Source organism: Ptiloglossa arizonensis, chromosome 2, assembly GCF_051014685.1.
Source record: "Ptiloglossa arizonensis isolate GNS036 chromosome 2, iyPtiAriz1_principal, whole genome shotgun sequence".
NCBI classification, from domain to species: Eukaryota; Metazoa; Arthropoda; class Insecta; order Hymenoptera; family Colletidae; genus Ptiloglossa; species Ptiloglossa arizonensis.
Genome location: NC_135049.1, coordinates 9650281 through 9672961, shown reverse-complemented (window position 1 = coordinate 9672961; position 22681 = coordinate 9650281). Strand labels below are relative to the sequence as shown.

Sequence of the window (22681 nt, the reverse complement as noted above, 5' to 3'; positions counted from 1 at the left end):
AAAGTTACTGTTACAATATTTTCTAAGATTGGTTCGATAAAACTAAAAATGATCTACAGATAAATGTTCTACATTTGATACTTTTACCGATTTCGGTAGTTAAGTTGAATATAGTTCACAGAGTCATCGTTCTTAAACGATCATATTTTTATTCACGTGACACCAACCCCCAAAAAATGTTTTCTCGTATTTTATTAATACGTTGTACAGTAATGTGAATGTACAATAAATGAGAGTTATTTAAATGACATATAAAATTCACGAACACGCGGTGTTTAATGAAAACTTTAACTATTTATGCAACAACATTAGGAAACGCATGAGTAAAAATATAACCAAAGGAAAAATCCGTCACAATTATGAAATGATTCAGAACGCAACTACCTAGAACCGGTAATTATTAACCTTCTTTGTTTCAAATCTATGGTACGTGTCCGGCCTTGCCATACTGTTCTACTTTGAACATTTTACGATGAAAACCTGTGGCATTGCGACACGAGTTATATACATGAATGAAGACATAACCACGATCGGAAGTAATTTTCGTCAAATTTCCGGGCATTATATTTTACACCCGTTTTGTTCGTTACCAAGCGTTATTGCTCTTTTATCTGTGAAAGGCCGTACATTATTTTCGTTCCGAAAGAATGTACGAGTTAATATGTTCCTCTGAAAGCTACCACGGGCGCAGTATTGGATATCTGCGGATCTAGTCTTATATAAATAAACGTGAGCCTGGCAGGTAAGACTTGTCATCTTCGGACTTACATACTAGTTACCCGGAAAGTTGAATTTTGATCATTCCTAAATAACAACTGTGTCGAAGTAATTAAGAAGCTTTACATTTTCGTCTGTACTTAAACATGTCCTGCATACCATTCACGGTGTTTACTATCGTTATTTTAGTGAATCATATTTTCGTGCAGGGGAGTACTATTACTTTCGACAACGCCCCCGCACCTGTATCGCCAAGTACGTATAAACACTCAAGTTTCGAAAAATTTTGTTGTAGTTTTGTAACAATGAATTGAACAATTTGGCCGCGAAATGGACTTCAAAGAATTTAAAGTAATTTTGTACATTTTTTTTTTTTACGAAGCAGAAAGAAGTTGAAAGAAACATATACTTCACATAAATTTAAACTTTTGATCTACTCTACACATTACCATCCGTAAATAAAAATATCGAGAATACTATTCTCTGTGATAAAAATTAAAATTATCATTATTCTCCGTTTTCCAATTTGTCGATTTTTTACTAAGTTTCGTAAATTAAAATTTACAATGAAATTTTTTGTTCAGAATAGAATGGTTTTTAATTGACTAAGATAAAAATTAAACACTATGTTTCACTGACTCTTTGTTTTATCACGCGCAATTTCATATTTAAGTTCTACAATAGTTTTATTAGCCCGTAATAGCAATTATGAATTTTCATATTTAACGAGTATTTTTTTTATATTTTACAATTAAGGTACCAACATGTCATGCTCTTGCGTATCAACGGATAGTTGTCCGTCTGCTAATACGGGCATCGATATTCGGATCGTTAATATAGTACGTATACAATTTTATATCTGTTAACTAACAAATAACATAAAACTAATTAATAATAAAACTGTAATACGACGTTGGAAAAATTCAAAGTAAAATTTTTAAAAGAGTCTATTCTTAATTTCTTAAGAATTCTAATTGCTCCGTTGGACAAGTGTATTGCTGTATGTCTTCTTCGGAAAATTTGATCAATACCAGATGTGGTGTTAGAAAAATTCCAGTAGATACACATCCTCAAGGTCAAGCTAGTTTCGGAGCATACCCGTGGCAAACTGCCCTTTTGATGACAAACAACTCCTATATAGGGTCTGGTGTGCTAATTACTCCAAATCATGTACTCACTGTTTCTCACAAAATAGTATCTTACACGTAAGTAAATTACGTTTATATTGCACTTGACAATTACTACACTTTTATATTGCACCTGATGTTTTTTTTTTTTTAATTTCTTTAATTATTTTTTCATATCTAATACTTCAATCATGAGAAAAAAAACAATAGTAATTTAAAGACTCAAACTTTACAAAACCGTTACAGGAATGGTGGATTCAAAATAAGATTAGGAGAGTGGGATGGTCAAAGTACGAGCGAACCTTATCCATTCAAAGAATATTCGGTTCAGAAAATATCTCTACATCCAAACTTCAACTCTGTCAATCTTCAAAATGATATAGCTATAATAACACTGAATGGTACTGTCCCTGTTTCAAGTAGTCCCAATATTAACACTGCATGTTTCCCTTCGGAAGTACCTGCAGCTAATACAAGGTGAAAGTGAAAAGTTTTTACTTACAATAAGAATTGTAGTGACTAGAATAAAATACACTATCTATTTCTTTTAATTTCTTATTTAATTCTATTTGGTTACTATCTAACAGTGTTTGGTAATAATTTTAAGTATGTGATATATATATTTTTCTAAAGATGCTGGGTATCAGGCTGGGGAAAGAATGCATTTGGCACAAATGGACAATATCAAAGTATAATGAAAGAAGTGGATGTACCTATTGTAGACCAAAAAACTTGCGAAGATTCTCTAAAAAAAACCAGACTTGGACAATATTTTAGTCTCGATAAAAATAGTTTCTTATGTGCAGGTGGGGAACCTGGAAAAGATGCATGCACAGTAAGTAATTAGAAGTTGTTACTTTGTTGGTATTGATTTAATTTTCTAATAACATAATTTCAACATTAACCAACTTTTTCAGGGTGATGGTGGTGCTCCATTAGTATGTCAATCTACAAATGCACAATGGAAGGTTGTTGGGTTAGTGACATGGGGTATTGGTTGCGCAACTAATAATGTTCCTGGTGTATATGTAAATGTATTTAATTATGTTTCATGGATAACACAACAAATTAGTTAAAACTTATCATTACATTGCAAAAACAAAGTACTGACCATGATACTGTACAACAATTAATTTATTCATAATACTAAGATGTACTTCTTATAATTAGATATTTAATTTAATGTTTTAAGTATTTTTAAATCTGTCTAAAATTCTGTAAAAAAAAAAAACTTATAAATGCAACAAAACATGTAGAAGAATTATAATTTAAGAAAAAACAAATTTGTATTTCTAATTAAATAATTCAAAGATATCAAGTTTATTAAATGAATAACATTAGTACCTATGAATAAAAAAAACACCTCTTTTGTTCGTTTCAATATTACACAATGCATTTGCAAAATAATATGAATAAATTTATAATGCAATTATATATATATATAAAACAGATTAATATATTTATGTATTTATCATTTAAATAAAATGTATAAAATTTGATATTACATACCAAAATTCATTCTCAAAATGCTATAATACGTACTTAATAAATTGTAATAGTTTAATCAACGAATTGACAATCTATTTACGTTGAAAATGGCCTGTAATGACTCGTTGAATGTTATTTATAAAAACAAATTATTTTACGTTAAATCTTAAAACATGTTTTCCTGAAGTTCCTTAGTAAGCAATAGATATTCTCCACAAAATGGTACAGTTATCTAATGTTAAACAGAACAAATTAATCTTAAACCTTTATTTAGTGCCATAAACGGCAAAACGACAAAATCTGTAGTAAACTGGTTTTCATGTGCGTCACCAGATGGCAACACTAGTTGCTTACCATGAAATCATATTCTATTTTTCTTTATATACTTGAGGTATCTCAAAAATAGGTAACCAAACTTTAACATCATATTCTACTCTTTCTAAGGATAAAGAAAAGACCGTATAAACATATATCTGAAAACTTTTCTTTTTCGAAATACGTATAAACGTTTTTTGTTTGTCGTTAAATAATAATAGAAACGAACATAAATTACAAATTTTGCCTTAAATTGCAAAAAGTGAACCAGTAATGTGCATTATAGATAAACGTTTATTTATGAAAATCAATTTAATCTATTTAAATGCATAAATAATTTATGATTGTAAATACGGAAAACGGACTTTATATACCTACCGCAGAGATGAATCGACAGTCTGGAGAAGGATCAATCTATACAAATTTTTAGCCATCTAACGTGGATCTATTTACACGCAGCGCTTGAATTTTCATGCTTCGTCAAGAATTATTGAAGTTTTGTAGTCGCAGGCCGTAATTAGGTTTAATTGAAAGCATATTCCAAATTTTAATCACTTTCACAGCGTTGTACAACACTGTTTTTAAACGACCATCGTAATGATTAACAGTTTATGGGCAATCAGAATATACATTTAATACATTTATAATTAATAAATATGTAAGAATACACTATTTTTATAATGGTAAACAATTGATTTATCAAAAAGCAGAAAACATTTTTTCAATAAAATTATTTTGTTTAATGGCTGTTAAATTGATAGATTTTTTCTTTATTACCTAGTACTCTTAAATACAAATTCTTATACATGATATTGCATACAATTTGTTGAAGATTGTAAATTGCGTTTAAATTTTGTCGTATTTTATTTAGATGGCACCATTAGTAGATCCGAGGGTCGATATTGCAGTTATTTCCCCTTTACTCTTTTGGTTTTACACTTCTTGCCCAAGATACTATTTTCTGTACCGTCTTCAGGTCTGTGATGCAGGACTTATTGTGTTTGACGTTTATGAAAGGAAAAGTATTACCATTTTCATTGTTTCGTTTGTGTACCGTTTTCATAGATTTGTGAAGCCACAACCAATACATAAATAGCAATGAACGCCGATATACAAAGCGACGAAGAATCTAGTGAATCTAGCGAGAATCAGATTTTAGGTATATCATTTTGTACAATTTATATTTCAGCATATTGAATTATGCTAGAGAATTAGAGGTTATGTTTTTTTCACATATTGTTCCAAAATATACAACTCTAAAGTTGTTAATTAATTATGAACTATGAATTGTATTTTTAATACTTCCGTACCTTATTATACTTATTATGTTTTATAAAAATTATATATCGTTGTATCTTCGTATTATACTAAGTTATCCATGATATTTCATTGTATAATATATATATATATATATTTTTTTTTTCATAATAAAGGAAGAAACATAACATTTGTAACACTTATTTTGCAGAATATGCAGATAGAAGGGAAAATAATATTGAAGATGATTGCATGGATGAAGAAGGTGAAACACCAATATTTAATGAAAGTACTTTTGATTTAACATTACCAGCAACACATTCTGTAAGTTTCAAATAAATTTTTGTGTTTTTAGTGATAATTTATTTATTTTGCATATAATGTTATATATTATGATAGTTAATTTTTAAACATTTTTAAAATTTTATGTTGTATAATATCTAAACATATTGCTAGTATCTAGGACATAATTTGGAAGAACTTAGAGGAAGGACGCTATTAGATGATGGAATTTATATCAACTTACCATTGTTGGTGAAACAATCTGTTGTATTATTTCCTGGGCAAACGTTACCATTAACAGTATATGATCCACAGATTAAAAATATGTTAATGACTTGTATCCGTAACAATCGTACACTTGGTGTTGTACGTTTGGGATCTGAACACATAATGACAATAGGCACAACTGCAGAAATTTATGAATGTACATACGAAGATCCTGCAAAAGGTTTACGTTTGAAAGCAAAAGGTAGACAACGATTCAAGATTTTAAGTGTCCTAATACAGGTCTGTTCTATAATGTATATCTTCTATATATAAAAGTATATTATATTTTATTATCAGATCATTTCTTGTATGTATAAGTTATCTATTCTTTTCATCTTTATCATTACTAACATAGATATTTCTGTTTATATAGAGTTATGCAAAAATATCAGCCAATGTGAACATTTTATCAGAAATAACACTTGGACATCCATTCTTGGATGAGCGTCTAGCCTCGTTAAATCATTTACGGATACATCCAACTACTGAAATGGATTTTAAGAAACAAGAAAGAGTAGAAAACCTAGATGCTATGGTAACTCCTTGGCCCGCTTGGGTATACAGGCAGTATGATCCTTACCGACTTTCTTTAAAAATACGGAAGCATCTGCAGTTTATTGAACACAGTAAGGGTATCCAAATTTTCAAATAATTGGGAAATATCTTTTTTTTCTTAAGTAACATTATACATGGAAATATAATTTAAATACTTTAAATAATTTTAGAAGGAAGTAATATACCAGAAGATCCTACAGATTTGTCATTTTGGGTTGCTCAAAATTTGTTACTGGATGATAATGAAAGAATTGTTTCATTAAATTATGATTGTGCAATTTCAAGGCTACAAAGACAGATTAAATATCTAATAGATGTATGTAAAAAGAATATCGTTATATTGTAAAAATACTTTTATTTGTACTCTTATAATTATTGAACTACATTTCTTTCTTTATAGAACAAGATATTTGTTTGCTCCGAATGCGATTCTTATATTGCAAAGCAAACAAACGTATTTCCAATGAGTAGAGAAGGTCCACAGGGTACTTATTGCAATCGTATTGGAATTGTACATGAAACTGTGACTTTGTATCACGCCCAAGGTCTTACACTAAGTCGCGATACACCTTCAACAGAATATACATGGTTTCCAGGGTAAGAATTTGCTTTCTTATTTATGTGCTTCATTTTCATTTTTGAAGTTATATGTTTAATGGTCTGATTTGTTTTATTATAGATATGCTTGGACGGTAGCCGAGTGTGAATGTTGTGGTAACCATATGGGATGGAAGTTTACAGCAGTTGAAAGTGATTTGAGACCTAAATCGTTTTGGGGTTTGATCCGTAAAAGTTTGAAAAGTAAAAAAAAATGAGGAAACAAAAAGTTCAAATATATATTACATTGAACCACATGTTACATTTTATGCTATTGTTGTTGCAAATTAGTTTAACAAACCACCTGTACATTTCCAAAATAGTTTCTTAGTGTTATATTGTTGAATGCAATTAAATCTGCTATTTAGTTTTTTAAATTTTCAGTAGGATCAAAATTCGTTTCTTTGATATTGATGATAAGTATGAAACATAATAATAAAACACATATTTACTGGACACTTATAAATGACTGAAATAGAGTAAATAAATTTTAAAATCTGTATGTATATAATTTAATGTTGAAGATCTGTGTAAAACAAAATTGATACAAATGAGTATTTTTTACACGATCTTATTTTACATTTATGGGAACTATATATGTATCATTAAAAAAATAAGAAGGTAAATTGTTATTTTTTCAATGCAGTTTATTCTGCTTCCTATATTGTTATCAATATCTAAATAACATGTAACTCCTAAATTTTTATAGAAATAATGATCATGAATATTTGCATTCATCTAAAATGTTAGTATAGTAATGTAAGAAATTGTCATCATTATCTTGCATGATAATCGATAACTGTACTTGCTAAATAGTAAATTCATCAAAGGTTTTTACAGTGAAATATTTTTCACTTAATAATGGTAAAATTGTAACTAACGAATTAGCAATGTGTGATGTTTACATGTTTACATGTTTTATTTACATTATTTTTCAGGGAATGCAGGCATATTGTAGAATAAACTTGACACTATATCATCTATCATTATTGTACCAAACTTCAACTTCATACAGATTATAAACAAAGGTATAACACATTTTATTGGAATGATTCTTTGTTGTTTGTACATCAGGATTTAATAAATGTGAATTTAACGTGGAACGAGCATCTTTAGTATATCTTAATTTACAAAATTAAACTATACTTACTTAAAAAAACAAAAGGGGAGAATTCTTTTATGAATAATACTAAAATGTGATTCATAACGTTTTATGATTACATTCATATAAATTATTGCAAAACGATAGATATTTATAAAAGAAAAAATGACGCCTGTGAGAAGGAAGGAGTAAGTTTAAACTGAGGAAAACGAGAGGATCTTATTAATTAAAATACATGTCTCCATTCATTTCTTGCGCATGTCGTATATTTCTCGATTACCTTAACTCAATTAAATTTGTTATAATTATATCTTTATTATCTCAATCATTCTCTCGCAAGTGTATCATGTTTTCTTAGTCGCGTTGAAACAGCAGATATGTTTAACAATCTGCCACAAAAGTTTAATAATTCGACGTTAACGCTTCGTATTATAGTACTATCATTCAGACGTGTTCGACATATATATGTATATATCGTACTCATTTTGTATGCATTCGAGATTCGGTTACGCTGACTGTTTTTGTTAATCATTTCGACAGTTGCTCGTCGTTTTCCGAGTCGCGTACGTCTGAATACTATGTCAATGATTTTTAAGTCTTCTCCTGATCAAATTTAGATGACTATGCAGTTAGCTGTCTCCTAATAAAACAAATTTGACGAAGTATGTGCTATAAATTATATATTTGTCTGGCATAAGCTTTAATATTATCAATTTTGAAACTAGTGTACTACACTTAAGAATCCTCTTAAACATTTTATTCCTTCAAAGGAACGTCGTGATACTTTTCCTTTTCTGTAAATTTTCGATTTTAGAATTAAAACGAATTTAGGAAGTTGTAAAATACTTATCAGATACACTGTAACATTAATATTGTACAACAAAATTTGTTACACATTCAATTTGACTAAGTTTGCATAAAATTGAAAAACATTTGCTAAACATAAACTTCAAGATAGTAATTGTGATTTTGATTGCAGGAAAAAAATGATTCTTGCGATTACAATTTTAAATCCGGAATCTTTCTAAAGAAAAATAAAAGCCCATTTGGTTCTTATTTTTTACACTTTAGTTTCTTTTATTAGCATGTGTCTATCTGCACATTTTCACAATAATAATACATATTTATAATACATATATAACAGAAATCTTTTGTCTAGGAACAGACAAACAGATAATATTCTGTTAAAAAATTTGTTCTAATGTTGCCAGTATATAAGCACTTTATAGTATAAATGTAATACGCCACTATATTTTAAATAAAAAGGTGTGTTAAGTGTCAATCATTTTTTGTAACGCAATCATCTATTTTAGATTTTAAAAACGAAAAATTCATCGTTAATTTGGAGAAAATTATTCCTGAATTTTTATCGCATCCACTTTTCACTCGTGACATATGTTCTTCTGAAAATGTTATTTACACAGAAAAGCATGTTTCATTTTCGCTTGAATACGTTTACTTGAGTCTGAATAATATATATACACACAAATTTTGTTTATTGTAATTACCGTTGTAAGTATCTTGTTTGTTTGTTAATTATTAAATCATGATCATTGCCTTTAATTTGGTACCTGTGTTTCTCGGCCTACATAAACTTAATTATAATAAGACTGCCAGACTTGTAGGTAAGTTTGAATTTCCTATAGGTTAAATATGAGAATATTATCGAGAACGTATATAGGAGTATATTCGTCGCATATATTCGAAAGTATCCATTAAATTATATTCCAGCATCTTTCAATACTTGTTCAACGATAAATACTCATCCAGTGAGAATAGATAAAGCATCAGAATAAAATTAATTGAAATATATAGACACGGGTCAGGAAAACGTACGTAACAGACTGTCAGGTTTTGTATCATTGCGGATTCTCATCTCGTCTCGTATGGATGTTTTATCATACACTTGTACACTTCACGTACTTATATTTATTTATAGATCTGTAATATAGATGTTTGGAATGTTTCGTTATTATACCTAAGGAAATAGAAGTTTTTAATCGCAATATAAAAGACTTACTTTCAATTTCCGATCCTGCAGAGATAAGTTTGGTGTGCGGCTGTGCAGTTGTGCTTGGTTGTTGATTACTCAATTGTCCCGTAGTCGCTGGTGCAGCAAAACCTGGGGGTGGTTGCATTGCCCAATGTTGAGTTGGTGCGTTCTGTTGTTCCTGGTACAATATCACAATAAAAAAAATTAAAATATAGCTTTTATTAAAAATAAAATTTCTGTATACATTAGCTATTTCAAAAAAAAAAAAAAAAGAAATACATGTACCTTCTACTTTTAATTTAATAATATGAATGTACTATTAAAACGTGTATAAAAATATAACATAAATATACCTGTTGCGCATTATGTGATACAGTATGTGTAGGATGAACATGTGGAAACTGCCATGTACTAGTAGTTTGGAATGGAAGAGGCCTAGAAGAACTAACAATAGCTGGATCAATCGAAGTCCAGTCTGCAATAGGTCCAAAGTTGTTCCATCCTCCTTTTTGATGTAATGCTTGATGATGAAATTGTTGTTGCTGTTGTTGATTATTGATATCACACCAATCCTTAAGCGTATAAAGTGCATCGCCCGCGCATTTACTAATACCTGTTTAAAATATTAATGATATAAAAAATATAAAATATACAATTAATATTGATATTAATATTATTAAAAGTTACCTTGTGAATTCAGAAGGGGATTTCCATTCGGAAGATAGGCGTTTTGCTGCTGTGGTTGTGCTCCTGTAAACAGCATACTAGACGAATGACTCATGTATAATACTATATTGGTTCTTGCAAAGTCACAAGAATTCAATTTGCTTTTATACTTGGATAACACTATTGCTCGCCACAGAGTACATTTTTATTACATTAATTTGTTGTTTCTAATTAATTATGCCTTTACAATTCGATCCTTTAATGAAAACTCTTTGCAAGGTAAACGCATAATTGTGTACATTTTTAAAATATTTACAAAAAAGTTTACGAAGTCCGCAAATTACTGAAGAAACCGCGCAAATACTAACCCGAAAGAGCACCGTTCGTGGGAGCTGGTCGCGGTATACCAAGACCAAAAGAATTCATGTGATTTGGTGTAGAACCAGGGAAACCTGGTGGTGGAAGGCGACTACGTTGTCCCAAACTCGCAGCAGCCACAGTATTCTGAGCAGGACTTTGTGTACCACTTTGTAGTAAATTTTGTGGAAGACGAGATAGCAGGGAATGCGATTGTTGAAGAACTTGTAGATTCTGCAAATGTTGGGCTTGTTGTTGTAAGTGTGCTATATGGGCAACCTAAAATAAAGAATTATACAATATGAAAACAAAAAAGATAGAAACATATTTTATGTTTTTATTACAAATAATGAAAATTGATTAAGTATTTCCTATGCATACCTGTGGAAAGTGTTGCTGACCAAGGTTTGCAATATTCTGCTGATGTTGTATCCTATTTTGCTCTTCTCGTTCTCTTTGCTGTTGTTGCTGTTGTTGAAACAACCTTTGTTGCTGAAGTTGCATTTCATTTTCCATCAGTTCAGCTAGAGCTTTTTGTGTTTCATGAAAGGGATCAAAACCTAAGTCATCATCAGCTTTTATATCTGAACCAGATTCTTTATGATTCCGAACTTCCTCTAAGGTAGCATGACCATTTTGTTTTATGTATTCACAATTCTCTTGGTTTTGTTGTGCCTTAGAAAATTACAGATAATATAGTTATTAATTGTAGTAAACAATACTTAGTCCATTAAAGACTTCCCATAAAAAATCCTATTTAGAATTCTTATTCACTTCTTTTCTTGTCAATATGTCTATACCATTGAGGCAATTTAGCTTAATGCAGTATTTAAAATGCCGTTTGATTATTTTATAAAACTTTTAATAACTTGTAGAAAGAAATTGCAATAGTTTAAAATAATAATGAATGATAATACTACAAAAAAAATATGAACTGTTCAAACTACTTACTTGTAGAGCAAGCCTTTGTTGTAACGAATTTTGTTGAAAGTCTGCCATAAATTTGGATGCAGGAGAATTAACAAGCAAACTGGATGTAAAAGTACCAGAAGGTTCTGAGAGTGCAGTATACTGTAGATTTGTGTAAACTTCTTCGTCTACAAAACTCTCCGAATTGAACGTTACTCCTGGTGAACTAGAAGGACTGGATTTTTGTACAACATGATTTGTTCGTGATGTTTCAGGTTGGAAACCGAAAGCTGCTTGCCAATCTTCACTGGACTGAACAATTGGCAACGAATCAGGAATAGAAGCTAAGCCTGTGCTTGTCCAATTCAGGTTTGGATTTGCTATACATCCAAGAAAAATTAATTCTAACTCTTTACATTTTGCTTTTATATAAAATATGACAAAACAGACAGGAAAATAATAAAATTGAATTAATTTTACATATGTTACAATATGTGCAAAACTCAAAGTACAAAAATCACAACACTGAAAAAAACTATGTACATGCCTGTCAAAGAAGTAGGTGGCACTGAGGTGGTGGTAGAGATTTTCTGGAAAGTGTTTGAACTGAAAAAGCTGTTATTGTCCGCCTGAAAGATTGACCGATGACTAAGTTGCATTTGAGACCCATTATGTAGTCCTGGTGGCGGTTGTTGATTGGCACCTTGTGATGAATTTGTGCTAGCTGGAGAGGAACCTACAGATGATACGCACAAATCTCTACACTACGAGACGCGATCAAAATATTTTTGTACTTTTACAATGCCAGAATAAACAGCTTCTAACAGTATTCCTCTCTGCCACCAATAATGAAATTCAAGAATGTATAAAAGTGTGTCTGGAAAATTTATTTATGACATAAATTTAATGGTCATAAATCTACAGTTAAAATAAACCTCTGTAAACATTCATAATATACAGAAATAAAGAAAAATAGATATTTTCCAGACACTTAATGTACACATGTACCTAAATGATGTAACTTGCAAGGAGGATAAAATCAAGTATGTACACAAACACAAAAAACAATTACTATTTTTTTTAAAGAATCCTCTTTATTTTGGCATATATCTATAACGATTTAAATTTTATTCTACAGTTATGAGATACAATTGGAAACATTTGTATGTCATCAACATATTATACATTGCTTAAAAGTTATTGTTTCTTGTATTTGAAATATATACAACATATAACACGTGTTATAAAAGATAGACACACATTTAGACTGACTTGTGAATTGTTACAAATAATCTGTATGACATTAATTAAAATAATTGAAATAATATAGATACTATGCATAGCTTTTCGTAAGTTTTTCAGTTAAAGCAACAATCTAAGTTCTTTTATACTTCTAGAAAATGCATGCACAGTTTAGATAAATTTTGAAAAAGTTTCAAAAAATAATTATATTATATAAAAGACTGTGATGCTTTAATATAAAAAAAATTGTATAAGAAATTAGATTATTTTTCAAAAGTACTATAAAATAAAAAATCAAGTTTGGTCCTTATTTTTCAAATCTCCAAACTTAAAACATTGGAAATTCATTTCAACTGTTATTCTATAAACGTTTAGTATTATAAACTCTAACATACATTTTGAATAATACTATTGTAAAAGAAAGTCTTATTTCTTTGTTCCTGTTTTCCGATTTATTTTCACGTTTTTTAATTCATATTGGATTGAATTTGACTGTCCTATATGTTTATTTTAGAAGCAGAAAATCAATACATATGGAAATGATCACGAATAGAAGGAACTCACCCAACATAGCAGCACCATTGTTCTCCTCGCTTGATTCTGCTAAATGTTCTACTTGTTGATTTCCATTTGAATCTTCTGTACTTGAAATTGTACTAGCTGGTGTACTACCTTCACGCTGTTGATCTGTCTCACTATCCGAATGTCGACGTTCTCCATTTTGCACTATTCCATTTACTTTAAGTTCCTGAGTCTGTTGTTGCTGTTGTTGTTGCTGTTGAATTAATTTCAATCCTTTATTATTTTGTTGTTGTTGCTGTGGCGGCGGCTGCTGTTGCGGTGGTTGTTGTTGTTGTTCCGATTTACATTTATTACCCAATTTTTGCAATACATCACTATTTGATTCGGTTGAAAAATTTCTAATATCCTTCTGTCCATTAATTTGTGGTTGTACATTATTTTGGGCACCAATAGAGCTCGATTCAGATCGTGACGTTGTCCGTGTACTATGTTTTTCCTTATTTTGACAATTTTTGTGTTTATTTCGCGCTGCCTGTGCTTTACTTTCACTATTACTTTTGCCTCTCCGTAAATTTATACTTTCGCCCTTGTTATTATTGTTTTGTTGATGCGTAGATCCACCAGATGGTACATGATTTTGTTGATTTGTTGTACCATTTCCATTTGTGATATTGTTCTGTTGCGATGTTGCTTGTGATGGCGGTAATAATTCTTTACAATTCGTTTGTGTGCCTGTAAACATACAAAAAAATTAATATTTTCTACATTTCGTTTTTTCATGATCTATTTTGTACATAATTAGATAACGTTCAAATATAGATATAATCTTTATAGAAAGGAAACTTACTATTTGTCTGTCCAGTTTGTAACGATGGCCAAGCTTCTTTGGCTTGAGAATTTGAAGTTCCATTCTCTCGAACAATACTACCTGTCACAGATGGCGATGGTGTTGGTTTTCTGCAAAACATAAACACAATATTTCATTGAAATGAATTATACAATATTTTCTACATTAAATATAATTAACAGTGAATGAAAAAAAATACCGTTGAGCAGATGCATGTGATGCATGTAACGATTGCACAAGCTTTCGTTCATATTCCTGATGTTTGCCTTGATGCATCTCCTCCTTTGTAAACGAAGCTTCCTGGTCCCCAAGATCATGTAAGTACATACAATCCGGTTTTGGACAAGGTTGATTACGCATAAAATGTGAACAATACTTTGTTGTTCCTAATGACGTTTTTATTGTTCGTCCATCCATAACAACATTATTCACAGCCTCTATAGCACGTAGTGCATCCTCTTGACGCTGATATTACATGAATTTTAGAATATAAAATATATGAAAATAGAATAAGGTACATAATTCTTTTGAAGAAAAGAAAATGATAACTTACTTGGTAGGTAACGTAAGCTGAAGCACTAGGGCCTTGAGACCCTGCATAGGAAGTGCTTTGATTTATTACAACTTTATGAATTTTGCCAAATTTTCCAAAATATTCATGTCGCTTTAATACCTGAGAGAAAATTATGAATGCAACTATTGAAACTTCTTTCACAGATATAGTATTTTATTTGTGACATTATAATATGCAAAAAAACTTTTATTTATTTTGTACTTGTACTTACATCAGCATCCGCAAGTCGCAATGGTAATCCTACTACAAATACTAAATTTTTTTGTACTACTCTCACATTTGCTAGATGTTTACGGTTTTCTGTAACTCTTTGCTTACGTTGCTGATCTTTTAATCTCTTTTCTGCTTTTAATCTAACATAAGAAATATAAATTATTTCACATTTCTTTATGGTTGACACAAATTCTAATAATATTAATAGAATAAACAACAACCTTGCAATTTCTTCCATACTGAGAGGCTTAAAATCGGCAGGATTTTCAGAATAGGCCTTCCGACAGGCAGGGCACAAACCATTTTCATCTGTACGAATTCTATGCCAGCAAAAACGACATATTTGATATCCACAAGTGCATGGAAAGAAATTCAAATCATCCACCTCCAAAGGTTCCATACACAAAGGACACTCCACTGCATCTTCTCCACTTTGATTCAATACTGACATTTTTGTTACAATCTTTTGTATCACACAATATAGTAAGTTACCAAGATTTTCCTATTTGTAAATCCTGTACACAAATAAATATGTTTCACATACAATGTTCAACACTTTAGGTGTACTATACATAACAAAATATATGGTACTTTTTTACTAAAATATTTAAGTATGATAATTATTTCACCAAAAAAGATGTATATTAATAACGGAAATATACACAACATATGTTTTCATACAAAAATAACATTTTGATGATTCATTGTTCATACATGCACTCGATAAATACAATATACTTACGTGCAAAGTTTTTGCAATTCCTCGATACTATGTAATTGACTGTACTTGTAACTTCTTATACACTAGTATCCTTGCACAATCTAAAACAAATTATAAGATATTAATATGTTATACAGTAAGAATGTTATGAGTCAGGCGTGACATCGAATGTTAGCGGCCGTTTTCGAGCAATTCCACGTCAATCCGTAAGAGACTTTATAATGTAATCGAAAAAATTGATGAATATTTTACCGTTCAAATTCAAAATTACTCGCGTTATCTGAACCTGTAAGATTGTGGAGTTATTTTCGAATTAGTGCATACCAAAAAAAATTAGAGCAAAATCTTTCTTGCGGAAAATAGAATACGAAACGGTGACTGTTTGGCTGACAGATTTGACGAACAGTTGGAAAGGAAGGTCCGTTTGACAGGAGCTGTCAGACGAACGATGAACAAACAAAGGACGCTCCGGATTTCAAGCAATTAGAATGATTGTGTACGCCCTATGATGGACGTACAAATGACAAGTTTCTACGTGAGGTTGAGATCGACGACGAAAAACTTGCGGTAGGGCCACCGTCTGCACTCTCCCACTCACTTTCTCTCTTTCTCTCTCACTCTTGCGACGAGATACGAACTATACGAGAGGGCGACGATCGGACGAAACAGCTGTTGGTGGCGTTGAGAGAAGCGAAGAAACGTCAGAGAGCGAGTGAGAGGTACTACGCCATAGCAGAAACCTACGTGAAAATCCGTGAAAAATCGGTGTGGTGGGGCATGACACGTAAATTCTTCAGAGCTTTGAATACGACTATCCACATACACAAGGACGATGGACTCAACGTTTCGCGATACGATTTTGAAGGAGGGAAAAGGCTAGTGGCGAGCGAGAGAATGAGAAATGGAAGTAATGAAAGGAGTGGCGGAGGGAAAGAGAGGGGAGAAAAGAGCAAGCAAGGGGGGCAGTGTTGGCGAGAGTGAAAAAGATAGACATAGAAAAAGGAAAACAGATAGAACAACGATGCCATCATTAGTTTCGTCCTTTTTTAGCCAATGATCGTTGCTTGATCTTGCGCGTGAAAGAAAAAGACTCTCACCCATCTCACATCTTTTGTACGTACTTTTTGAAAAACGTAATACTAGTTCGAGCGAAAACAACTGCGATCTCCAACAAATACACAAGTTCTCTTAAATGTACAGTTTATGTAAAAGAAAACTACAGTAGCCCGATTAACATGGTATGGTTCGCCGCGAACGTCACAAAGGATTGAATGATTTGTCGCCAGAGGGGTTGCTAAATACCCTGAACTGGTTACAGGGTATACCTGGCTCGTTTAACCTTAACTACGTTCAATAGGGTAACTATTTCGACAGTCGTCGTGCCTCAAAAACCGCGTGCCACTGTTTTCGTTGACTCCAAAGCCAAGTACGCGCATTCGTCAATTCAGATTTCTCAGTCCTTGTTTACTTACGTTACAACTTTTCCACTAACAAATCTCTTTTCTGTACTGGGAAATTTTTGTACAGTCTTCAAGATCTGATCGCATGCGCACCGCGACTGCGCAGAAGCGGACGTTACATACACTGGTATTTAAAGAAAGGTGCATAGGTAAAAGATTCTGAAAGCGCATGTCAAACAGAACTTCGATTGCGTTATTATACGCGTCAAAACTTTTACTTTTGATTCTTTTTGTTCAATTTAATGAGTTTGTACCCATATGTAGCATAATATGAATATTAATTAAAGTGTTTACCAAAATAAAAAAGGTTATATTACGGATTTGTGTCCACGATTTCTTCGATTTTATATTTACCGCGTACCCGGAAATAATCGGTAACCGATCTGGTAGTACTACCAACAGTTGGAAATAAATGTTTCTAGTACCAGTTAAAATAGGGTATGTTCTCATTGGGTAGATCCTGTACCTTCAAAATTATTTAAACGAATTAGACAATGCGTATGTATTACACAAATTGTGGGAATTATAATCTACTGTTGGCACAGAATATAACACTTTTTCAAGTTTCAATGGTAATTTAGAATCACTTTTAGTTTGTCAAATCAAAGTAAAATAACACTGTTTATTTAAAAAATGTGCATAAAAGTTTTTATGAATACAATATATGATTTTTAAACAAAGTACAATATACAATATCATCCTCTACAGTTATTACCTCTTTTCTTGCATAAGTTATTTCATTTCACATTTTCTAATTTTACCTTCATAACTTACACCAAATAAGGGATGACGAGTTTTCAAATTTTTAGGAAATGGCACACTAGTATTTTCTATTTGCATTGGTTTAATCTTTGAAATACCTGAAAGTTTCCGTCTAATAGTAATTGTACCTGCTGGCTTCACATTGACTGCACAAAAAGAAATATAATGCTACAGGTAAAAATAATTGATTATATTTTGAGCTAAAGGAAAAAAAGATTACCAGTTTTATATGGTGACTTCATTTTGCCAGTGTGAAATACACAAGTAACATTACATTTAACATCATGATTCACTGCATAATATCGTTCTTCCTTAATTTTAAATTTTGATTTGTCTCCAAATACTAATGTTTGACCTTCGAGTTCTCGTGGGTCTATCTACAAAGTGTATAACACTTGCATTTATCACATAACTTGACTTATATTTCAAATGCTTAAGAATGTTCAACTCACTGTTTTAGGAATGTCCATTATCCACATATCTTCATTGTCTGATATATCATCTAAGCTAAATGTCGAATCTGTAGATTCTATAATTAAATTTTCTTCTCTTATTAGGTCATCGATCTAAAATAAAATGAATGTAATAACTATAAACAAAATATTTACAAAGAATTTACAAATTAAACTTCATTTACATTATGTGGTCTAAGAGCAGTTGACATATTCATTGATATTCTGTCATGACTTATTGTTTCTCTGCTACTGTCTATGTTTTGTGTATCTATTCTACTTTGTTTTTCATTGTTTCTTATATCAGTTTTTTTCAAAATACTTTTTCTAGATACAGGAGAAACATTGGAAGCACTGGCAGGCTGAATGTTTACATTAATTTTTATAGATTTGTTTCTTTTTGTCTGACATATTTTATTCTCTGGTGGAGTATCCATCAGAATCATAGACTTATTCAATTGAGTATTCAACTTTGTTAAAGAATCATCCACATCCAAGTCAGTCATATTGTTTAACAAGACCATTAAGTTATATTTTTTATTAATTAGTATCCTTTCTTTAAGTTGTTCAAACAAGATTCAATATGACATTAACAATTGCGTGTAAAATGTGATTTCTTCATTTCTTGTATATTTTACAATATTTAAACGACTATTACTTAATGTATTATTTAAATGAATTAAATAATACAACATTTAAATCAAATAGTCATATGAACATACTTAATATTAAAATCACAATAATATATAAACATGTTATTGTTCTCTGATTTGGCTAAGAAACTACTGACAAGACCATGCACATAAAACAAACAATAGAACATGTGTCAGAACCGGTGATACTATTCCACGCGTTTTGTATCTACATTCAGGTTTGTACATACTAAGGTGGGAAACTTGGAGAGCTTTTCTTACTCCATCTTTATCACCTTCAAAAAAAGTTGTTATCTACTGACACGCGTCCAATACGGTTAATGTCTGTTTGTTTTTATTTGTTTCTCTCATTTTAAACTATCCTTGTCTCTTGCAATCGATGATAATCGTGGAAGTCTAAACGGTATACGGCGCTTTTTTCGTAAGCAGCCTCGTTTATATACATACATCAATTTCTATACTTTTAGTTCAATACTATCCAAAGGATCACTAATTTGGACTTTATATAGACAATATATATGGTAGGAAAATAAAGCCCGGTTTACAATTGCCGTGTGCTATTGTGAAACTCTGTACTATTGGTTCTTATGTACGAATTTATTTATATACAATCATACAGGTTATTTAATAAAATATAAAAATTTCATACTTAAAAATGTGCAAACAATCAGCTTGAATTCTGATTTTTATAAATACTTAAGTATTGTTTAGAATTTTAATGAAATATCTTTCACCGTGTGATGGCGTAGCATCCAAAATATTTTTAAGTAAGCATGTAAAGCAGTTATTCTAGGTTTATTAATTTCATTGATTAAGTTTAACCGAAAGCGCCTATTTTAGTTTAGATTTTAATTGAATTTTTTGTAAAGATTGTTTTTAAAATGAATGTTACTGGAAATTTACGACGATCTACTCGAATACAAGTTCGTGTTAAAGGTAATAATAAAGTAAAAATCATAAAAATATCAAATAATATTATAATTATGCTTTATTGAAAATTTTATTTAAAATTATAAATTGATATATTTTGTGTACAATTTATGTTTGTATACTGTTAATAAAACTTACATTTTTAAGAATTCAATATATTTAAAGTAGAAATTGATTTTAGAATTATTTGTTTTATATCACAGAAAAAGAAACTACAAAACAGATATCAAATGAAGATAAGGAATCTGCTTCAGATACATTCATTGTACTGAAAAAAGAATTGGAAAATATAGAACAGACTGTACAAAAACCAACTGGTAATTTTTCAATAATATGTTTCACTTAAGAATCATAAATTATTATATATCTTCAATGTTAACATATGCACTGTTTATTTAGAATTGTTTTCTAATGATGATGTCAGTGGTACAACGTTATATGAATTTCAAACACCTAGTAAAAAGACTAGTATGGCACACAGGGCAAGTTTATGTCGTACACCTCTTAGTTCAAAAAAACAAAAACAATTTGAACCTAAAGTTATTCTTGAAAGAATGGATCAGAATTTGAAAGAACTGTTAAAAAAAAAAAATATAAATTCTTCTACAAGAAGTATGGTACTTCCTTTAATTATTTAAATAAAAAATATCTTTTAACAACAACAATGAAACATTATTAGTTTTCACTTTTAAATACTACTTCCAGCTATTCAGAAAAGATATGTATCTGGATTGACTTCTAGTGAAAGTGAAAGTGTATCTGAATCTAGTGATTTTGTACCATCTACTGATGATACTGAAGATGAAACGAGTGGAAGTGAAAATAGTGATTCTAATAATGATGAAAGAAATGAAAATAAATCAAAAGTTGCAAAACAAAAATTTATATTGCAGTCAAATTTATTAAGCACACCAAAGAGAATAAATACTAAAAATAAACCTATGGTCATTCATAAAGATTTTGTAAGTAGATCTCAGATATAGAATATAATTTAAATAAATCACTCATAATGATATTTTATGTTTTTAAAGCACATGAGAACTGACGAATATTTTCAAACTCAATCAGAAAAAATAATTACATCTGATCGAACATTAGAGCGCTTGCATAATTCTCGTTTAACAAAGGAACAGTTAGAGCAATTATTAGAAAATCAAAATTATGTATCTACACAACATCAAAAAAATATTTGTTCATTAACTAAAAGCTATGCTACATTATTTCCTATGTGGTATTTTATCATGGAGTAAGTATTAAAAAACATTGAAGTTTCAATAATTGTTTTTTTTTTAATTAATAAGATAATATTCTATTTTATTTTAGGCAAGGTTACACTGTGTTGCTTTATGGTTTAGGATCTAAAAGACATTTAATTAATAATTTCCATAAAAGTATATCTTATCATCCATCATTGGTAGTGAATGGATTCTTTCCTAGTCTGACTGTGAAGAATGTAAGTGACACAAATTAGTATAAGGTTTGAAATAATATAATAATTTGAAGTACTACACTGTGTTTTAGATATTGGATGGTATTATTATTGATATATTGGAGCTAAGTTGCCCAGCTAATATAAGTGAATGTGTAGATGTTATTGAAAACATATTGAAGCAAAATCCAAATGATAGAATGTATTTATTAATACATAACATAGATGGTATAATGTTACGGTCAAATAAAGCTCAAGATTTACTTTCTTGCCTTGCAAGTATACCAAATCTTTGTGTCTTGGCATCAGTTGATCATGTCAATACACCACTGTGTATGTTTAATAGCCTTTTATATTCATTTTAGTTCATTTTATTTTTAATAATTTTTACGTGTTTATGCATTTACAGTATGGGATCATATAAAACATTCAAAATTTAATTTTTTTTGGTGGGATACAACCACATTTTTGTCCTATCAAGAAGAGACATCTTATGAAAGTTCACTCTTAGTGCAACAGAGTGATGCACTTGCTTTATCATCTCTTCATAACGTTTTTCTTTCTTTAACTTCAAATGCTAAATCAATTTACATACTACTTGCTAAATTTCAACTAAGTAAGAGTAGTAATGTTAATTTTTCAGGTAACTTTTTACATAGAACATTCTATAATAATAAAACTGTGGAGATGTTTAAATTAGTAATACTTATTCTTATTATTAGGAATGGCATTTAAAGATCTTTATCGAGCTGCACGTGAAGGATTTCTTGTAAGCTCAGATTTAGCATTGAGAGCACAATTGACAGAGTTTATAGATCATAAATTAGTGAAAATAAAACGTAACATTGATGGTGTTGAACATCTTACAATTCCATTAAACAATGGGCTTCTAAAACAATTTTTGGAGGAACATGAATCATGATGTTCAGCAATATTAAGGTGTGTTAAAAGCGAAGTTATAAATATTTTGATTTTGTATTACATTTATTTAAAAAAAATATATTTTATACAATATTTTGTAAGAAAAATAAAATATTTCATAAAAAAATTAAATTCATCATTCCATATTAAAGCATGGAAGGGAAAAATATGTAAAAGAATGATTGAAAAATTATGTTAAAAATGTGTAATTAAAATTATTTGTTGAATGTTTATTTTCAAGAAAACCACCACGAAAGTAGAAAAGTTCATGTGCATTTCACAAATAAATCTTTGTTTTGTGTATTTTTTTTTGCAATGTATAT

At 30.2% G+C, this 22681-nt stretch overlaps 5 protein-coding genes across 15 annotated transcripts; 3 read left to right on the top strand and 2 right to left on the bottom strand.

The window, feature by feature from the left end:
• Positions 1–301: 301 nt before the first annotated feature.
• On the top strand, positions 302–3090 carry LOC143143158 (inactive CLIP domain-containing serine protease A3). Of its 3 annotated transcripts, none has more exons than XM_076304131.1 (7): positions 302–742; positions 927–972; positions 1474–1556; positions 1684–1922; positions 2091–2321; positions 2478–2679; positions 2762–3089. In XM_076304131.1, exons 3-7 carry the CDS (start codon positions 1482–1484, stop codon positions 2918–2920), a joined length of 906 nt encoding a protein of 301 aa, XP_076160246.1. In that variant the 5' UTR covers positions 302–742; positions 927–972; positions 1474–1481; the 3' UTR covers positions 2921–3089. The 3 variants fall into 3 exon arrangements, with proteins under 3 accessions (XP_076160246.1, XP_076160247.1, XP_076160245.1); XM_076304132.1 differs by having other exon boundaries at positions 342–393; positions 2762–3090; XM_076304130.1 differs by lacking the exon at positions 302–742 and having other exon boundaries at positions 764–972; positions 2762–3090.
• A 1439-nt stretch (positions 3091–4529) lies between these two features.
• On the top strand, positions 4530–6862 carry Ohgt (E3 ubiquitin ligase component cereblon). 2 transcript variants are annotated; one of them, XM_076327996.1, is made up of 8 exons: positions 4530–4623; positions 4713–4806; positions 5116–5228; positions 5361–5693; positions 5827–6079; positions 6179–6324; positions 6409–6605; positions 6688–6862. In XM_076327996.1, exons 2-8 carry the CDS (start codon positions 4746–4748, stop codon positions 6821–6823), a joined length of 1239 nt encoding a protein of 412 aa, XP_076184111.1. In that variant the 5' UTR covers positions 4530–4623; positions 4713–4745; the 3' UTR covers positions 6824–6862. The 2 variants fall into 2 exon arrangements, with proteins under 2 accessions (XP_076184111.1, XP_076184110.1); XM_076327995.1 differs by lacking the exon at positions 4530–4623 and having other exon boundaries at positions 4630–4806.
• Positions 6863–7951: 1089 nt separating this feature from the next.
• Cnot4 (CCR4-NOT transcription complex subunit 4) lies at positions 7952–17293 on the bottom strand. 8 transcript variants are annotated; one of them, XM_076304102.1, is made up of 16 exons: positions 17224–17293; positions 15773–15852; positions 15252–15545; positions 15029–15170; positions 14797–14916; positions 14443–14708; positions 14244–14353; positions 13439–14128; positions 12180–12368; positions 11675–12012; positions 11105–11398; positions 10735–11002; positions 10388–10450; positions 10054–10313; positions 9728–9878; positions 7952–9648 (listed from the first exon to the last, which is right to left on the bottom strand). In XM_076304102.1, the coding sequence occupies exons 3-16, from the start codon at positions 15479–15481 to the stop codon at positions 9641–9643; spliced, it is 3129 nt and encodes a 1042-aa protein (XP_076160217.1). In that variant the 5' UTR covers positions 15482–15545; positions 15773–15852; positions 17224–17293; the 3' UTR covers positions 7952–9640. The 8 variants fall into 8 exon arrangements, with proteins under 8 accessions (XP_076160217.1, XP_076160219.1, XP_076160222.1 ...); XM_076304104.1 differs by lacking the exon at positions 17224–17293 and adding an exon at positions 16873–17106; XM_076304107.1 differs by lacking the exon at positions 17224–17293 and adding an exon at positions 16350–16700 and having other exon boundaries at positions 10819–11002.
• A 526-nt stretch (positions 17294–17819) lies between these two features.
• Positions 17820–19565, bottom strand: LOC143143119 (uncharacterized). Its single transcript, XM_076304036.1, has 4 exons — positions 18611–19565; positions 18426–18539; positions 18194–18350; positions 17820–18119 (listed from the first exon to the last, which is right to left on the bottom strand). Exons 1-4 carry the CDS (start codon positions 18947–18949, stop codon positions 17944–17946), a joined length of 786 nt encoding a protein of 261 aa, XP_076160151.1. The 5' UTR covers positions 18950–19565; the 3' UTR covers positions 17820–17943.
• A 280-nt stretch (positions 19566–19845) lies between these two features.
• Orc2 (origin recognition complex subunit 2) lies at positions 19846–22477 on the top strand. The gene is made up of 9 exons (XM_076303966.1): positions 19846–20014; positions 20212–20325; positions 20408–20620; positions 20714–20970; positions 21040–21254; positions 21332–21461; positions 21530–21770; positions 21847–22080; positions 22160–22477. Exons 1-9 carry the CDS (start codon positions 19960–19962, stop codon positions 22357–22359), a joined length of 1659 nt encoding a protein of 552 aa, XP_076160081.1. The 5' UTR covers positions 19846–19959; the 3' UTR covers positions 22360–22477.
• Positions 22478–22681: the final 204 nt, after the last annotated feature.

What these genes read in the sequence shown, in the direction of transcription:
- LOC143143158 (XM_076304130.1), top strand. Translation starts at nt 864, where the DNA reads ATGTCCTGCATACCATTCACGGTGTTTACTATCGTTATTTTAGTGAAT. An exon ending in GTACCTGCAGCTAATACAAG is followed by an intron (nt 2,322 to 2,477) that starts GTGAAAGTGAAA and finishes ATTTTTCTAAAG; the next exon opens with ATGCTGGGTATCAGGCTGGG. An exon ending in CTGGAAAAGATGCATGCACA is followed by an intron (nt 2,680 to 2,761) that starts GTAAGTAATTAG and finishes CAACTTTTTCAG; the next exon opens with GGTGATGGTGGTGCTCCATT.
- Ohgt (XM_076327996.1), top strand. Translation starts at nt 4,746, where the DNA reads ATGAACGCCGATATACAAAGCGACGAAGAATCTAGTGAATCTAGCGAG. An exon ending in TTTTAAGTGTCCTAATACAG is followed by an intron (nt 5,694 to 5,826) that starts GTCTGTTCTATA and finishes CTGTTTATATAG; the next exon opens with AGTTATGCAAAAATATCAGC. An exon ending in AGATTAAATATCTAATAGAT is followed by an intron (nt 6,325 to 6,408) that starts GTATGTAAAAAG and finishes CTTTCTTTATAG; the next exon opens with AACAAGATATTTGTTTGCTC.
- Cnot4 (XM_076304102.1), bottom strand. Translation starts at nt 15,481, where the DNA reads ATGTCAGTATTGAATCAAAGTGGAGAAGATGCAGTGGAGTGTCCTTTG. An exon ending in TGCGACTTGCGGATGCTGAT is followed by an intron (nt 14,917 to 15,028) that starts GTAAGTACAAGT and finishes ATTTTCTCTCAG; the next exon opens with GTATTAAAGCGACATGAATA. An exon ending in TCACATGCATCTGCTCAACG is followed by an intron (nt 14,354 to 14,442) that starts GTATTTTTTTTC and finishes TATGTTTTGCAG; the next exon opens with AAAACCAACACCATCGCCAT.
- LOC143143119 (XM_076304036.1), bottom strand. Translation starts at nt 18,949, where the DNA reads ATGGTCTTGTTAAACAATATGACTGACTTGGATGTGGATGATTCTTTA. An exon ending in CTGCTCTTAGACCACATAAT is followed by an intron (nt 18,540 to 18,610) that starts GTAAATGAAGTT and finishes ATTTTATTTTAG; the next exon opens with ATCGATGACCTAATAAGAGA. An exon ending in TAATGGACATTCCTAAAACA is followed by an intron (nt 18,351 to 18,425) that starts GTGAGTTGAACA and finishes TACACTTTGTAG; the next exon opens with ATAGACCCACGAGAACTCGA.
- Orc2 (XM_076303966.1), top strand. Translation starts at nt 19,960, where the DNA reads ATGAATGTTACTGGAAATTTACGACGATCTACTCGAATACAAGTTCGT. An exon ending in AATACAAGTTCGTGTTAAAG is followed by an intron (nt 20,015 to 20,211) that starts GTAATAATAAAG and finishes TTTATATCACAG; the next exon opens with AAAAAGAAACTACAAAACAG. An exon ending in TGGTCATTCATAAAGATTTT is followed by an intron (nt 20,971 to 21,039) that starts GTAAGTAGATCT and finishes ATGTTTTTAAAG; the next exon opens with CACATGAGAACTGACGAATA.